This window comes from Gobio gobio, assembly GCF_949357685.1.
Source record: "Gobio gobio genome assembly, chromosome: 12".
NCBI lineage: Eukaryota > Metazoa > Chordata > Actinopteri > Cypriniformes > Gobionidae > Gobio > Gobio gobio.
In genome coordinates this window covers 3481649-3500847 of record NC_137105.1, presented here as the reverse complement: position 1 = coordinate 3500847, position 19199 = coordinate 3481649, and the positions used below count along the sequence as shown (strand labels likewise).

The window sequence follows — 19199 nt, the reverse complement described above, 5'->3', positions numbered from 1 at the left end:
CGCCCGAGTTGAAAAATCTGAACTTTGGCGTCTGTTCGCGGCGCGTTAACCAATCAGGAGCCTGCTAGCTGCTGTCACATGGTGAAGTGACGTGATAAACGTGGGCAGGCCCGCCTGGAGTCACTCGTTCAACATGGAGGAACGACTGATACTGGCAGTGAGCAGTCATATGGAGCTATATGGGCGCGGGACAGGCGGAAGTAGCGCTGAAAGCGGCCGTCATCCAGACGCAACTCCTGGAGCGTCTCGAACGAACGCATGTGTATTTTGCTTCAAACACTCATTTTATACGTGCGTCAAATTCGCTTTGGACGCGCGAGTGGATTCAAAATGTTAAGTGTTAACTAGACGCGAGTTTGCCGCTCAATTCGCGCAAAACGCAGCATTAAAGTCGCACATGCGCAGTAGAGCGCCAGAACACGCATCCACGAGCTGTTGTTTAAAGTCCCTGATACCTCTGCAAGTGTTAAAGGAACACGCCGACTTTTTGGGACTTTAGCTTATTCACTGTATCCCCCAGAGTTAGAGAAGTCCATACACACCATTCTCATCTCTGTGCGTGCCATAACTCTATCTGACACACCCACCGCTAGCCTAGCTTAGCACAAAGACTGGAGGTAAATGGCTCCAGCTAGCCTAGCTTAGCACAAAGACTGGAGGTAAATGGCTCCAGCTAGCCTAGCTTAGCACAAAGACTGGAGGTAAATGGCTCCAGCTAGCCTAGCTTAGCACAAAGACTGGAGGTAAATGGCTCCAGCTAGCCTAGCTTAGCACAAAGACTGGAGGTAAATGGCTCCAGCTAGCCGACTGCTCAATACGTGACAAAATAACGCCAACATTTTTCTATTTACATGTTGTGATGTGTTTAGTTACATCGTGTACTAAGAAGGCGCTGTGTAATATAATTGCGCTGCTGCACTCATGGTATGGCTCAAAGTTCCTTGATCATTACGCAGGAGAGAATTGTTCCTAGCCATATCAGTCTAGAAAATCTCAACTTTTCATTTTCGTCGGTCTTAGTACACGATGTAACTATACACATCACAACATGTAAATAGGAAAATGTTGGCGTTATTTTGTCACGTATTGAGCAGTCGGCTAGCTGGAGCCATTTACCTCCAGTCTTTGTGCTAAGCTAGGCTAGCTGGAGCCATTTACCTCCAGTCTTTGTGCTAAGCTAGGCTAGCGGTGGGTGTGTCAGACAGAGTTATGGCACGCACGGAGATGAGAATGGTGTGTATGGACTTCTCTAACTCTGGGGGATACGGTGAATGAGCTAAAGTCCCAAAAAGTCCTTTAAACGCAACATGCGCCAAACATTATAATGAGACCGTTTATAACTCTGTTGTTAACAAAAGTGGTCTCGCTTAGTTTGAAACACTACTTCATGAAGCTTCGAAACATATACGAATCTTTCGTTACGAATCAGTCGTTCGGAGCTTGTCGTATTCGCCAAGTCACGTGATTTCAGCAAACGAGGCGTTTTTACGTGATCTGGTGAACGAACGCAACGAGCACGTTTATATTGAAGGTCATTTATTATGTAATGAAAGGAAAATCGCTTCTACTTGAGCTAAATCCCTGCCAAATAAAACAAAACAAGGACATGTTTCACAGGACCTTCATATTTAATGGTGTTTAATTATTTGTAGATCGCATTTAGTAGATTCAACTTTCATGAGCATTCGTGACCCTGGACCACAAAACCAGTCATATGGGTACTTTATATTTCTTAATATTTTTTATTTCGAAATGTTCTTTATCTATGATAATACATAATCTGAATGCTGAATAAATAATATTTCCTTTGATGTGTGGTTTATAATATTTGGCCGAGATACAACTATTTGAAAATCTGGAATCTGAGGGTGCAAAACAATCTAAATATTGAGAAAATCGCCTTTAAAGTTCTCCAAATGAAATCCTTAGCAATGCATTTTTGATATATTCACGGTAGGAAATGTACAAAATATCTTCATGGAACACGATCTTAAAGGAACACGCCACTATTTTTGAAAATAGGCAAATTTTCCGCCTCCCCTAGAGTTAAACTGGCGGGTCTGGCGGTAGCACTTTTAGCATAGCTTAGCATAGATCATTGAATCTGATTAGACCGTTAGAACAAAAACTTGAAATAACATCGAAAAGACGCCTTTTATCGCGTCACCGCGTCACGTCTGTGTAAGATGTTACAGTCGTCCACATCTGTTACCATGGTTTCTACGGCAGTAAACCGTAGGCTAACGCGGATATGATGTCATCGACAGGCCACGCCCTCACACGTCCCGGTTCCTCGGTTAAAATCGCAATTTCTCACGATGTACAAATAGTTGGAAACATTTGGGATATTGTAAGTACTCTGAACAAAATGGATAACACTGGCCTAGTGGTTTCTGGATATTTTCTTGCAAAATCTTACATATTGCACCTTTAATATCCTAACGATTTTTGGCATAAAAGAAAAATAGATAAAATGCATTGTTGGCTATTTCCACAAATATACCCGTGAGACTCATGACTGGTTTTGTGCTCCAGGGTCACATTTATACACGAGTTTTCATTGCAATTACACACGTTGGACCAGCAGGTGGCGTCCAAGCAATAGGTTCAATTGATTAGAGCCTTCGTTTTCTCTAGACTTTTGATTGACGGGTCTGGTCTGTCTATAGGACCGCCCACTCGTTGTCCACACAAGTCACCTCTCGATGCGTCCTCGATAAAAGGGGCGTGTCCAGGACACATCCGGGGGGGGGTTGAACTGTACTCGGCTAGATGTGAACTTTGACTTGAAACTACTTGATGATGACGTTTCACAAGTACAGAAACAACGCATATTGAGAAACGGCCATTATTTCTAGCTCTTGCTTTGTTGCTAATAAATTGGATGTAATCGGATTTTCCTTTTTTTGATTTGTTTCCTGTACATTTTCACTGATTTAGGTATGTTCTGGGTTTATTTTCTAATGTACTGTACATTTTAATAATACTAAATAATAACGTACTTTTCTATATGAAGGATTTTTGGAATGTTTTAAGGGTTTATTGCATGTATAGAAAGGAATTAATTCTCAGTATTATGATAAGTATATCTTGTGGAGGATGTTTTCCTATGTTGTCATGAAGGAGGTCAGATTTGCAAAGTGCAAAACGTGTTTATTCTAAAGACGAGCTTTATAATGCACAATTGTAGTATTTGTTGTATTGAATTATTTTGTGTGTGTGTGCAGATTTTAATAAAAATAATGTGTAGTAATGGGGTGATTTTATTATTAATATGTATTATTATTTTAATATATATATATATATAACCCGGATGTTTATTCGCGCTTTTTGGCTGCTGGGTAAATGCATGCAAATCTTCCGTGTGTGTGAGGTGTGTGTGTGTGTGTGTGTGTGTACATAAGCCAGCGAGCTGAAGTGTGTTTTACCATTTCCGCAGATCTCCCGGAGCGACAGCAGCGCGAGAGAGCAGGTACACAATGGATTATTAATAAAACCATACACGATTCATCAGAAGTCACTGTTTGTTTGTTTGGTTAGCAATTGGTTTAAGTTTCGCTTTGTAATTTTAAGTTGAGCTTTTAAAAGTTTATAAACTTTAATTGAGTGTTAAAGTCTGTATTGTATGCATGATGGTCTCTTCAGTCTTTCATTGATGTAAAGTATTATAAGGCATTTTTTCGTCAGTGTATGATTGTGTTTTCGGGTCGTATGGAGACCTCATCGGTGATCGGGTTCACTTTACAGGGAGTGTCGGAGGTTAAACTTGCTTTACCTGTTTCACTAAGACGGGGGTTTTCAAACGTTATGATACTAAGGACCCCCTTCCTAAAATCCATCTGTGTATTTTTATATATGCAAAACATTTCAACCGTTTGATTAATAGTAGGTGTGACGTTATACATACAACATATTGTTTCCAAACTTAATGTTGGATATATACACATTTTCAATTAAAAATTATTTGTAGCCTATAAGCAATTTTCACAATAAATGTACACTCTAAAATAAATGGCGCTATATGGCACTAAAAGTGGTTCTTGGCTCATAATCATAGGGGAACCACTTTTGGTGCTATATAGCAGAATATCTTAATATGTTCTGTATACGGTAGCGGTGCTATATAGCACCATATCTTAACAGGTTCTCTATATGGTAGCGGTGCTATATAGCAGCATATCTTAACAGGTTCTCTATATGGTAGCGGTGCTATATAGCAGCATATCTTAACAGGTTCTCTATATTGTAGCGGTGCTATATAGCAGCATATCTTAACAGGTTCTCTATATGGTAGAGGTGCTATATAGCACCATATCTTAACAGGTTCTCTATATGGTAGCGGTGCTATATAGCAGCATATCTTAACAGGTTCTCTATATTGTAGCGGTGCTATATAGCACCATATCTTAACAGGTTCTCTATACGGTAGCGGTGCTATATAGCACCATATCTTAACAGGTTCTGTATACGATAGCGGTGCTATATAGCACCATATCTTAACAGGTTCTCTATATGGTAGTGGTCCTATATAGCACCATATCTTAACAGGTTCTCTATATGGTAGTGGTCCTATATAGCACCATATCTTAACAGGTTCTCTATATGGTAGTGGTCCTATATAGCAGCATATCTTAACAGGTTCTCTATACGGTAGCGGTGCTATATAGGAGCATATCTTAACAGGCTCTGTATATGGGAGCGGTGCTATATAGCAGCATATCTTAACAGGCTCTCTATATGGTAGTGGTGCTATATAGCACCATATCTTAACAGGTTCTCTATATGGTAGAGGTGCTATATAGCACCATATCTTAACAGGTTCTCTATATGGTAGAGGTTCTATATAGCAGCATTTCTTAATAGGTTCTCTATACGACAGCAGTGCTATATAGCAGCATATCTTAACAGGTTCTGTATATGGTAGCGGTGCTATATAGCAGCATATCTTAACAGGCTCTGTATATGGGAGCGGTGCTATATAGCAGCATATCTTAACAGGCTCTCTATATGGTAGTGGTGCTATATAGCAGCATATCTTAACAGGCTCTGTATATGGGAGCGGTGCTATATAGCAGCATATCTTAACAGGCTCTCTATATGGTAGTGGTGCTATATAGCACCATATCTTAACAGGTTCTCTATATGGTAGAGGTGCTATATAGCACCATATCTTAACAGGTTCTCTATATGGTAGAGGTTCTATATAGCAGCATTTCTTAATAGGTTCTCTATACGACAGCAGTGCTATATAGCAGCATATCTTAACAGGTTCTGTATATGGTAGCGGTGCTATATAGCAGCATATCTTAACAGGTTCTCTATACGGTAGCGGTGCTATATAGCAGCATATCTTAACAGGTTCTGTATATGGTAGTGGTGCTATATAGCAGCATATCTTAACAGGTTCTCTATATGGTAGCGGTGCTATATAGCAGCATATCTTAACATGTTCTGTATATGGTAGCGGTGCTATATAGCAGCATATATTAACAGGTTCTCTATATTGTAGCGGTGCTATATAGCACCATATCTTAACAGGTTCTCTATATTGTAGCGGTGCTATATAGCACCATATCTTAACAGGTTCTCTATATTGTAGCGGTGCTATATAGCACCATATCTTAACAGGTTCTCTATATTGATATGGTGCTATATAGCAGCATATCTTAACAGGTTCTCTATATTGTAGCGGTGCTATATAGCACCATATCTTAACAGGTTCTCTATATTGATATGGTGCTATATAGCAGCATATCTTAACAGGTTTCTCTATATTGTAGCGGTGCTATATAGCACCATATCTTAACAGGTTCTGTATATGGTAGCGGTGCTATATAGCAGCATATCTTAACAGGTTCTCTATATGGTAGAGGTGCTATATAGCACCATATCTTAACAGGTTCTCTATATGGTAGCGGTGCTATATAGCAGCATATCTTAACAGGTTCTCTATATTGTAGCCCAGCTATATAGCACCATATCTTAACAGGTTCTCTATACGGTAGCGGTGCTATATAGCACCATATCTTAACAGGTTCTGTATATGGTAGCGGTGCTATATAGCAGCATATCTTAACAGGTTCTGTATATGGTAGCGGTGCTATATAGCAGCATATCTTAACAGGTTCTCTATACGGTAGCGGTGCTATATAGCACCATATCTTAACAGGTTCTGTATATGGTAGCGGTGCTATATAGCAGCATATCTTAACAGGTTCTGTATATGGTAGCGGTGCTATATAGCACCATATCTTAACAGGTTCTCTATACGGTAGCGGTGCTATATAGCACCATATCTTAACATGTTCTGTATATGGTAGTGGTGCTATATAGCAGCATATCTTAACAGGTTCTCTATACGGTAGCGGTGCTATATAGCAGCATATCTTAACAGGTTCTGTATACGGTAGCGGTGCTATATAGCAGCATATCTTAACAGGTTCTGTATACGGTAGCGGTGCTATATAGCAGCATATCTTAACAGGTTCTCTATACGGTAGCGGTGCTATATAGCAGCATATCTTAACAGGTTCTGTATACGGTAGCGGTGCTATATAGCAGCATATCTTAACAGGTTCTCTATACGGTAGCGGTGCTATATAGCAGCATATCTTAACAGGTTCTGTATACGGTAGCGGTGCTATATAGCAGCATATCTTAACAGGTTCTGTATATGGTAGCGGTGCTATATAGCAGCATATCTTAACAGGTTCTGTATACGGTAGCGGTGCTATATATCCAGGGCTGGACTGGGATTAAAATTCGGCCCTGGAGAAACCCGGCCCTTGAGTTCCCACGTGAATGTTTTTGCTGGGGTTAGGGCCTTAAATTTGAGTAAATAAAACTAGGACAGGGACAAATAATTATGGATATTATTGAATTTACTGCAAATGCAGTTAACAAATGTAATATTGCACTTTTGTCACACAGAAATGATTTTGAGCAAGGATGCATTTAAAGTGAATTTACTGCTATTAAATTCTGTCATCATTTACTCTCATGTCATTCCAAACCTGTATGACTTTCTCTCTTCCGTGAAACACAAAAGAAGATATTTTAAAGAATGTTGGCAACCCAACCATTTTGGTTTAGCTATCATTGAATATTGTATGAACAAAAAAAAAACCCAGACTCAAATTATTTTATGTTACACAGAAAGAAATTCATCCAGGTTTGTAATGACATTAGAGTGAGTAAATGCTCACATTTTAGGTTTTACTACCTCTTTAAAAACAATAATATATTAGAGTTAACACATAATTTATGTAAGACACTGATATCTATCTTTCACGAGGCTCTCATTGAAATAACATTTAATTCAATTAAAACTATTAAAACATTTAAAGAGAAAAAAGCTTTTCCCTTAATTCATGGGATCCAGGCTTTAAATATGTTTTGTTGAAGTATCCTTTAATTATTTATAGTTTAACTGTAAGATCATAGTCACAGGTAAAACCACGCTCCTCATTACCATATGGTTTCGAAAATAAATAAATAAATAAATAATCTATTGAATTTGTAATAAAAATATTGTAGAAAATACGAAAACAGCCTCTATTAATGTGATTTATATTCTGCAATATTTAATGTAAGTAATAATGGCAACATTTTTAATAAATACATTTGTCAAAGCACCATATTTCTCCACTGTTAGCAGCTTTAATTATTATAAAGGTGTGGTGGTGCTAGATTGACAGGTTTGTGGTTGTTTGTATTGGCGTATTCCAGTTTACCTCGTCATGTGTTTACATGGCTGTTTTCAGCTGCGTCAGCCCACTGGGAAAATGCCCGGTATGCCAGATTAACCAGTCCAGCACCACACCTCAGACATCCCAAAAAACCTGTTGAAGAACCACTGAAGCTCTAAGATTGGTGCTATACAGCTCTTAAAGTGGTTCCCCTATGATTACAAGCCAAAGAACCACTTTTAGTGCTATATAGCACCAGTTTTTAGCGTGTATGCAAGCAGCTTATGTACAAAGCAAACATATACAATTCTGGAAAGTATGTATAAACTTAAATTTTAATTTTCTGAAATTTTCTAGGGACCCCTGTTTGAAAACTAAGATAATATAAACCCTTGCGATTGTGCTTCTATCAGAAATATACTGAATCAAGTCCCATGGTACTCAATGATCACCATGACACTGGTTCAAAACAAAACATGTTTCTCGTCATGGGAATACACCAACAAAGAAGAACCGCTCTATCATTAATAAACACATTGTAGAGAACTACAGTTGAGATGGACAGATAAACCAGTATGAAACCATCATTGGTTTGTGCTCTGGTCAAACTGCTCAAGGTAGTTGACCTAGATGAGCAGGTTTAATATGTTAATTAACAATACAATATATATTAATATATATAATTATAACTTTGTAATTTGTATAGTTATATAATACTTGTGCTCAGCAATTTAACTTTGTTTTATCTCGTCATGCCTAAAGTTTTCTTAATCTACAACAAATATAAGTGCATTTTACGTGTATTGTTTTAAGCATACAAGTGTCAAAATGATCCAAAGGATTTGCACACACAATATTTAAAGAGTGCAGAACAAAAAACATTTTTAGATGCGGAAAATCATAAGCAGTTTGTACAATAACAAATATATTGTGAAGAGCTCCGTTAAAGGCACAGTATGTAAGATTTTTGGATTAAAATATCCAAAAACCACTAGAACAGTGTTGTATATTTTGCTGACTTGTGTACTTTATCCAGAGAAATAAGTGATTTTAACCGTGTGTCGCCTGTCAATGACATCATACCCGCGTTACCTGGTTGGTTTGTAGTTACCATGGAAACACTAGCGCTGCTTTAATATCTGATGTGTTTTATTAGACATTAGCTGTTTCTCAATGTCAAGGAGACTTCCTCTGCAGGACTGGGCCTTCCAAGTCACTTCCTTCAGAGGCTCGGCGAGGCTCCTCTTTAGCATTCGGAGAACGCGTAAATGGAACCGGCTAAAACACGTCATTGCGTCATTACGTCAGTGAAAAGGTCCATTAGCCATCATTTACATTAACATTTATGCTTTTATCCAAAGTGACTTACAGGGACCTTATTACAGGGACAATCCCCCTGGAGCAACATGCAGTAAAGTGCCTTGACGTAATAACGTAATTTGTATAATATCAATACGGTAGTAATTTGTACTGGCATTTAAACGTTAAACTTTACTTATATTTACTATGGTTATAACAAATGTTTGGTAACGTAAAAATTAGGGATGCAACAATACAGTTGGTCCACGGTTCAATACACACCTCGGGTTTTAACCACAGTTTTCGGTTCGGTTCTGATGGCTTGTCACATCAGTTTTTGGCTATTCTATTTTAAGCGACAGGAACAGCAAGAGGTTAAGGAGAAAAAAGACTATTTTTTAATTTCTTTATTTTCTTTCTTTCTTTTACTTAAAAGAATTGAAAAACCTTACTTAAACTTTAAACTTTACTTAAAAAACCCTTGTACACATTCCTAGTGTATTGTAAAATATAAAATAAATATATATAAAGATTTACACTGGCAGCTCAGAGCTGTACAGCAGCATTTAAGTATGAAATTGAATGAATAAATGTAAAATTAAAACACTACATAGACTTCACTATAAAATATACATTGATTCTTATTAATCTTATTAACCACGCCTTTTATTACAAAATTACATATTGTGGCTTTAAGTCAAGAGAATGTGAACTTAATAAATAAATAAATAATTCAAAATCGTATCCAAAAAGATTTCCAACATTTTTGTAGATGCCATTTCACCAATAATCAGGCAAAATAAAAGCTCAAGAATTTGAAATTTGTTAAAAGCTTGAGGGTTTAAAGCTGCACTATGTAACTTTTCCGTCCACTAGAGGTCGCCTGTTCAAAACAAAGGCGTAGTTTGATGACGGCACGTTTGAGCGCAGACTCTTGGGACATGTGGTCTTCAGCTCACAGCCGGTGGGAAAGAATCGGGACAGGACTCGGGCAGAAATCATGTTGATGGATGTGATTATTAACCTGTGTTGGGAGTAACGCATTACAAAAGTAATGTATTACAGTAACATATTACTTTTTTGCTGTAACGCAGTAGTGTAAGGCATTACCAATCCTGCAGCACTCCTGCCAGAAACTGAAGCCTCCGCGCCTCGATCGCCCCCCGGTGGCCGGTCCCAGTATAGCTCATAAACCCCACCTGAAATGAGACACACTAAACAATTAAATTACACTTCAAATAATTGTTCCCTAAAGATGGTTTCTGTCATTTTAGGCAGTTTTTATCACAATGATTTCATTTCAAGTGTTCGTTTTTTAACTAAGTTTAGTTTTTGTTAGTTATTTGATGCTATAAAAACAGGGGGTGTGACGTCATGATTGACAGCTGAGATTGACGGCTTCTCTGAATGAACTTGTCACTGAGGCACTAACAGAGTTTTTTCGGGATTTTGGGGAGGAGATTGGAGCTTTAGCTTAAATTTCTACATTTCTATAACTGTTTATTTCACACCAACATAATGAATTGTTCTGCATCTGTGAGAGTGTGGGCGGGCTTTTGATAATCGCGCCTCTACTTCCTGTTCTATACTGCGCAACTCCGGTCCCGAGATCGCTACTGCGCAACTCCGGTCCCGAGATCGCTACTGCGCAACTCCGGTCCCGAGATCGCTACTGCGCAACTCCATTCCCGAGATCGCTACTGCGCAACTCCGGTCCCGAGATCGCTACTGCGTAGACATGTGCCGGTAAATGGTAATACGATATACCGCAATAATGAACATGCACAATATTGTTATCGTGGGCACTTCAAAATACCGTGAATAATTATTTATTAAGAATTATTCAGATTTTTAGAATGAATTTTAAGAATACTTTACCCATCAACCGTTTAAAATGAAAAACACGTCAAAGAGGAACGCGCACTGATGTAAATAGACTGTGCATGAGCCGAGCACATGGCGGAATGAGGAGACGCTGAAGTGCACACTCACTCTCTGACAGCAGAGGGCGCTGACGCAACAGCAGAAATGCAGCCGTTTCCCCAATAATCACATAACCTAATACATAATACTTAAAGACTTAAGGCTATTCATTTTCAAACTTGTATTTTATATTTTAATCTGGATTAAATGACATGCCCTAGATATTGTTTGAATATGTTCTGACTGTTGTTCAATCACACACTTTACAAGGCTCCAGTATTTAACATTAGTTCCTTCATTAACAAACTGACAATGAAAAATACTTCTAAAGCATGTATTTATCTTAGTTAAATGTACATTTCAGCATACCTATTGTTCTTTATAATTCTTTTGCACTTTAATCTGTTTTAAATATTTGTTTACTTTATACATTTTTGTGTATTGCTTTATTGTATTTAAATGTTTGGTTCTTTTGTTATAAGAAAGTGATTTAACCTGTTATAGTATGAAAACACTTTTTTTGCAACTTATTTCAATGTCGTGATAATACCGTATACCGTGATAAAAGCTTCAGCAATTAATCGCAACATGAAAATTTGATACCGGCACATGCCTACTACTGCGCAACTCCATTCCCGAGATCGCTACTGCGCAACTCCGGTCCCGAGATCGCTACTGCGCAACTCCATTCCCGAGATCGCTACTGCGCAACTCCGGTCCCGAGATTTCAGCGCTGTGTGCGGGCCTACGAAAGCTTCAGCTCTGGTCAGCGGAAGTCAATGAAGTCGCGTTGTCCATATTTTTTTTACGGTCTATGGGCATTACTAATCAATTTTCAGTAATATTTTACTCTGTACATGTTCAGTAATACTCGCGTTACAACACAGTTTTAGCCCAAAATTAACCTGTTCAAAAAAACAAAACAAAAACGGCAAGAACGCGAGACAACGAATGAAAAACGCAAGTAAGTTATTACCTGTTCGTGGTCAGTCAGTAGCTGCGTGTGATGTCCAAGTTTGTAAATAAAGACTAAATGAAAGCTCGCGCTAAAGAAGGCTTTTCAAAGAATATCACAACGGCGAGCGCGTCGAGTATAAACACCTCCACAAACGCAGTCAGCAAAACAAAAGCAAACGCTCGTCTGACAGAATAAAAGCTCCGCCAAATCAAGGAGTCAAGACACGCATTTGTTTTGATTAAGCAACAAAAAATGACATATTATGGCTTTAAAGGGTTAGTTCACCCAAAACTGTGTCAGTCTCCTGGGGAGGGGGTTAAAGATTTGATGCACATTTGGTAACTCGCGTATCAAAATCAAGCGGCACCTTCCACATTTTCTCTTGAAGCCAATACAGAAGTGACTTAAACTGCAGTTCATCGACTGACCACTAGAGGCAGACTCCAGAAGGAGCAGAATCTCAGTGAGCTCATGTTAAAATGCCCAACTTTACAGCAGAAGAACACATGTTTACAGTCTGGGACACATTGTGCTTTTGGTCTATAGGGTTAATTTTGCCCTTCATGACGACTGTGAGGGGGTGAATTTATTTATAACTCATTCGTTTACATTATATAAAGCCTTAAAGTTCTGCATAATTAAGGGCGTGGCCACTTTGAGTGACAGGTGGATTGCCGTTTGTCTGCTGTCTGTTAGTCATCACCTCAGCTCCGCCCACGTCCCGCCTCTTTGCCCATTTTCTGTTATCCGGGAGTCCTAAAAAGACACTGAATCCAAATAGTGCACATGGTAAAAGGTACCAAACATCATGTATAAGCATGTAGATATTGGTAAGACTCATGCCCTCTTATCATTTATAGATATTTCATCTGCATTTAATACTATTCAACCACCCTCTTTTGACTGAATGGTTGATATTCCTAAAAGCTTGGTGGGTTGGATTTGAGTTTTTGCGAACTAAAGATCTCGAAGAGTAGGAGTAAATGGAGAATGTTCCCAGGAGCGTCGTTCCTCAGCGGGTTCTCCTCATGGTTGTATTCTTTCACCTTTATTATTTATTCTATAGCCTACAATGATAGGTGCAGAAGTCAGTGTCTGGCAGCCATATAAATGTAATCTGATGATAGTGTGCCTATTCTGAACTATTCTTTTGGACTGGCGTGACAGTTCTCATTTACATGTTGCTAAGACGTGTAGTCAGATTTTGGTTTTTCATACCCGTTTTGCCTGCCTATCTACTTATGCTGCGTCCCAATTCGCCTACTTATACTATGCCCTAAAAGTTTGTACTCTGTTTGTTAAGAAATGTACAGACTTTTGAGTGTGTAGCAGAAGAGTAGGCAAGCTTGGGACATACTATTTTGTAATCTTTAAAGGTGCTGTATGTAAGTTTTTCACTTTACTAAAGCTTAAAAATACCATAATATGCCTGCTGATATGTATGAAACATGCTAAATTCACCTACTTGTGTCTCAGAAAAATGCTACAGCCAGTTATTCTACTTTGAAATGTGCGTTCCGTGTCGGGATGTCTTTTTATTTTGTTAATCCTACATACCGCACCTTTAACGGACGTTCGGTTGTTTAGTTGCGTGCATCCTGTCACAGTTTAAACTGCCCTGTCAATCATCTTGTCACAGTTAAAATCCTCCACATTCAATTTATTTTTGGTATATTTGGAATACTCATCTCAACATTACCATTTGGGACGTACTGATCGTTCCCTATCCCCTATATAGTGCACTGTCTGATCATTCCCTATCCCCTATATAGTGCACTGTCTGATCATTCCCTATCCCCTATATAGTGCACTGTCTGATCATTCCCTATCCCCTGTATAGTGCACTGTCTGATCATTCCCTATCCCCTATATAGTGCACTGTCTGATCGTTCCCTATCCCCTATATAGTGCACTGTCTGATCGTTCCCTATCCCCTATATAGTGCACTGTCTGATCATTCCCTATCCCCTATATAGTGCACTGTCTGATCGTTCCCTATCCCCTATATAGTGCACTGTCTGATCATTCCCTATCCCCTGTATAGTGCACTGTCTGATCGTTCCCTATCCCCTATATAGTGCACAGTCTGATCATTCCCTATCCCCTATATAGTGCACTGTCTGATCGTTCCCTATCCCCTATATCAGGCATGGGCAACTCCAGTCCTCGAGGGCCACTGTCCTGCAGAGTTTAGCTCCAACCCTAATCAAACACACCTGAACCAGCTAATCAGTGTCTCCTGGACCTGGATTACTAGAAGGCTACAGGCAGGTGAGTTTTATCAGGGTTGGAGCTAAACTCTGCAGGACAGTGGCCCTCGAGGACTGGAGTTGCCCACCCCTGCCCTATATAGTGCACTGTCTGATCGTTCCCTATCCACTATATAGTGCACTGTCTGATCGTTCCCTATCCCCTGTATAGTGCACTGTCTGATCATTCCCTATCCCCTATATAGTGCACTGTCTGATCGTTCCCTATCCCCTATATAGTGCACTGTCTGATCATTCCCTATCCCCTATATAGTGCACTGTCTGATAGTTCCCTATCCCCTATATGGTGCACTGTCTGATCGTTCCCTATCCCCTGTATAGTGCACTGTCTGATAGTTCCCTATCCCCTGTATAGTGCACTGTCTGATCGTTCCCTATCCCCTATATAGGGCACTGTCTGATCGTTCCCTATCCCCTATATAGTGCACTGTCTGATAGTTCCCTATCCCCTATATAGTGCACTGTCTTCTAGTTCCCTATCCCCTGTATAGTGCACTGTCTGATCGTTCCCTATCCCCAATATAGGGCACTGTCTGATCGTTCCCTATCCCCTATATAGTGCACTGTCTGATCGTACCCTATCCCCTATATAGTGCACTGTCTGATCGTTCCCTATCCCCTATATAGTGCACTGTCTTATAGTTCCCTATCCCCTATATGGTGCACTGTCTGATCGTTCCCTATCCCCTATATAGTGCACTGTCTGATCGTTCCCTATCCCCTATATAGTGCACTGTCTGATCGTTCCCTACCCCCTATTTAGTGCACTGTGTCATTGTGAACAAGTGAGCGATTTCAGCCACAGCTTCAGCGTCTGTTTATAATGTAGGGGGCGGGGCTTCAGATTCTAGACAGAATTTGATTGGACAGAAAATCTGATGAGATGCAGAAGTGCAGAGTGATGTCATCAAAATCATTGATCCATATTGGCAGAAGTTAAATTTGCTAAACGTGAATTTCGTCGTTGTTTTGGAGCACACTAGCTTATAGATAACAGTAAGACTAACATATTCATGCTAAAAGCCAGAACACTTCCATTTTGATTTCATGGGGACTTTAAGCCGATCAATCCAGCCATGGGACAAAGATATGATAATAGATTCTATAAATGAGTTATTGCTAAAAAAAAAACTTTTTTTTTAACAAAAGCACACATGGGATTATATTTCCTAAGGAAGGTTCAATCGGTACTTGCACTGTTTTATACTGAATTGGTTTTAACTTGTTAAAGAGATCGCACTGTAGAAAGTTGTCAGCCTGGGCTTAAAGATTATAGGCTCCGCCTGTTGAAGTAAAAATGGCCTGAGGAAGTTATTTCAGATCATAGATCACACACATCCTGTATTGAGAATTAGATCTGAAACTAGGGCAGTTTTAACTGTAGCGAGCACAAAGCAGTCTGTGGTAAGACTCTGAGGGTTTCCTGTGTGTTCTGATCTCCTGATTGGTTCAGCCATCTAGAGGAGGAACGCAAAAGCCAAATGGAGGGCGGGGAATGAGACGAGTGAGCAACAGCATGAAACAGTCCCGTCTCCAGCGCCAGAAACCTTTCACAATAACAACCACATATATTTCACAAAAGAAAAAATGTACAAAAGTGTGTCAGATTCAGAAGAGGGTATTGCCAAACTAACAAACCGCGCATTAACCCTCAGATTCACTAGCCTTCCGTTACCCTTAACTTAAACTGCTGTAAAAATGTATCAGGTCATTTTTTTTTGCATAAATCTATTAATCAATGTTTTTAAAAAAAATCTGGATTTCAACTCTGGGATGATTTTAGACTCAAAATGATTAATAAATGCACACACACACAAATGTTGCAGACATGTTTTACTATCCACAAACAAATGCCTTTTAACTTGTGTGTGAATAATACATAATTACATCAATGTGCAGCGATTTGTACAAATAGAGACATAGTTGTGAATACAAAACTTCTATTTTGTGTTAATGTAGGTCAGAATTTGTGTGTGTAATGAGTAAGATGGGCATTTGTGGATCTGGTGACGCACATTCATTCATTGACTCGTTTGTGAGTCGATCCTGTTTGATTCATTTGGATTTTGAGACTTTTATTTCGCACGATCCACACACACAGCTGTCTAAGAAAACCTGCTGCAACTAGATGGGAGTATCTGCCAAAACACACACCGGCACCGTGATGCTGCGTGCACACCAAACGCGAATAGAGCAGCAGGAGCGAGTGATTTCAATGTTAAGTCAATGGAAAGGCACGTTGACGCGCGTCTGGAGGTCCTGCGGCGCGATGGACGCGATTCCACCTCATTCGCGCGTCCAGTTTGCGCGAATGACGCGAATTGGATGCGAATTGAGCGTCTTGCGCGAGTGGTGCTTTTATGCATGCACGCATTTGAAGCGAATTCGTGTCTGACGCTCGAGTTGAAAAATTTGAACTTTGGCGTCAATCGCGCTGCGTTAACCAATCAGGAGCCTGCTTGCTGCGGTCACATGGTGAAGTCACGTGATGAGAAACCCTGCATAATTTAAAAATTCCACTATTGTGTCACAAAATGTAGTTTTAAGACTTTTTCAGGTGAGAATGTAGTTGTTTAAAGCTCAAATCTGTGGTTTGTTTATAAAGAGAGCGCATATTTAAAAAAATAATCTTGTGTGTGTGGAGTTGTGAGCTCCAGTGGATCAGCGGCGCTCAGCGCTCATTAACCCCAGCGAGAGCAGCCTTTCCTCGGCCAGTCCTTCTGGCGTCTGCCGCTGCTCTGATGGCCTGTAGTGGCTCATCTTGTGCTGATCTAACGGCCGATCTTTGCTCTCATGAATCTATAATTTGTTGTCTGCCAAATCGTTTTGACTGAGGGCAAAGAGAAGTTTCATTATTTTTTTATTTTTTTTATTTAAATATACATGCAGTGAAGATAATGTAGGCGTTGCCTGGACCACATTTGTGTGGCTATTAATGCTAATATATATTTTTATGAAAATGAAAAGAGGCAGAGGTGTTTTATGACATATTTCTCCTGGAGTGCCTTGAACGCGCGTCTATTCTGCTTCAAACGCTCGATTTATACGCGCGTCCAATTCGCTGTAGACGCGCAAATGGATTCAAAATGTTCAAGCGTCAAACTAGACGCGATTTTGATGCTATATTCGCGTTTGGTGTGAACGCAGCATGAGTGTTATTCTGCCTATAAGACGCTTTATTTGTCCTCGTTATAAAGATGAGAAAACGCTTAACAGGCTAACGTTAAAAAGGTATTAAAGGCTACTTTGTATAGGCAAGCAGATTAAATCAGGTTATGAACACAACATTGTTCATCACAACATTTTTCTCCCATAGAAAACCATTATAAAATGCTTAATATGCAATGGTACGGCTGCGAAGATCCGTGACTATTACGCAGTAATGAGAAAGTAGTTCCTAGCCATATAGGTGTAGAAAATCGCAACTTTTAATTTTCAGTTGGTCTTAGCACACGATGTAACTGTAGAAGAGTCAAGTTTTAAATAGGAAAAATATTGAAAGTGTCTTTGGTCATTTTTTGAATGAGATGCTAATGGACTGATCAGAATCAATGATGTATGCTAAGCAATGCTAAAAGTGCTACCGCCAGATACAAAGATCGGCTGAATGGATTCAAAAACGGTAAAACTCAACTATTTAACTCTAGGGGACTTGTAAAATGAGCCTATTTTCAAAAAAAGTGGAGTGTTCCTTTAATATCTCGTCTGAAAGAATATCTAGGATGACTTTAGGGAGAGTAAATCATGGGCTAATTTTCATTTTTGGGTGAACTAACCCTTTTTGCTGGGTTGTTTTTTGACAGTGCTGGGTTCGGTCACTCTGAGCCCTTTCCCCATAGCATCAACACCAAGACACGCGTCTCCTTCCTTTTCTCAGGGAACCGGGTTTCATAAGCATCCTAAGATGTTTCATCTGCATGAAGTTCATTGTGAGCTGAAGGGAAGAAGATAAAAAAGATCTGATTGTACTGAGATCATATAAACCCTTATAAATGTACTGCGCTACTATTGTACATCAATGGAAATCTGACATTTTTACACATGTTAACCTCATCTCTCTCTCTCTCTCTCTCTCTCTCTCTCTGTCAGATGGACGGGTCGGTTGGTGCGATGCGTGTGTTGGTGACGGGCGGCAGTGGGCTGGTGGGGCGAGCGATAGAGCGGGTGGTGAAAGAGGGCGAAGGAAGAGAAGGAGAAGAATGGATATTCCTGTCATCCAAAGAAACCAATCTTGTGTAAGTAAACCCTCATCAGACATCACAACCGAACTGATGCAGTGAGATCCAGGCATGATTATGTAACTCATTTTATACACTACACTCACCTTAAGGATTATTAGGAACACCTGTTCAATTTCTCATTAATGCAATTATCTAATCAACCAATCACATGGCAGTTGCTTCAGTGCATTTAGGGGTGTGGTCCTGGTCAAGACAATCTCCTGAACTCCACACTGAATGTCGGAATGGGAAAGAAAGGTGATTTAAGCAATTTTGAGCGTGACATGGTTGTTGGTCTGAGTATTTCACAATCTGCTCAGTTACTGGGATTTTCACACACAACCATTTCTAGGGTTTACAAAGAATGGTGTGAAAAGGGAAAAACATCCAGTATGCGGCAGTCCTGTGGGAGAAAATGCCTTGTTGATGCTCGAGGTCAGAGGAGAATGGGCCGACTGATTCAAGCTGATAGAAGAGCAACTTTGACTGAAATAACCACTCGTTACAACCGAGGTCTGCAGCAAAGCATTTGTGAAGCCACAACACACACAACCTTGAGGCGGATGGGCTACAACAGCAGAAGACCCCACCGGGTACCACTCATCTCCACTACTAATAGGAAAAAGAGGCGACAATTTGCACAAGATCACCAAAATTGGGCAGTTGAAGACTGGAAAAATGTTGCCTGATCTGATGAGTCTTGATTTCTATTGAGACATTCAGATGGTAGAGTCAGAATTTGGCGTAAACAGAATGAGAAAATGGATCCATCATGCCTTGTTACCACTGTGCAGGCTGGTGGTGGTGGTGTAATGGTGTGGGGGATGTTTTCTTGGCACAC

At 39.8% G+C, this 19199-nt stretch overlaps 1 protein-coding gene across 1 annotated transcript in view; it reads left to right on the top strand.

Annotated features, from left to right (window-relative positions):
* The first annotated feature begins 2783 nt into the window (after nt 1-2783).
* Nucleotides 2784-19199, top strand: part of LOC307135498 (GDP-L-fucose synthase-like) — a 38247-nt gene continuing 21831 nt past the window's right edge. Inside the window, exons 1-3 of the mRNA XM_079832000.1 lie at nt 2784-2940; nt 3440-3472; nt 18228-18373. Of these exons, the coding sequence (XP_079688126.1) occupies nt 18228-18373 (146 nt within the window). The 5' untranslated portion in view covers nt 2784-2940; nt 3440-3472. The remainder of the gene's footprint in view (nt 2941-3439; nt 3473-18227; nt 18374-19199) is intronic.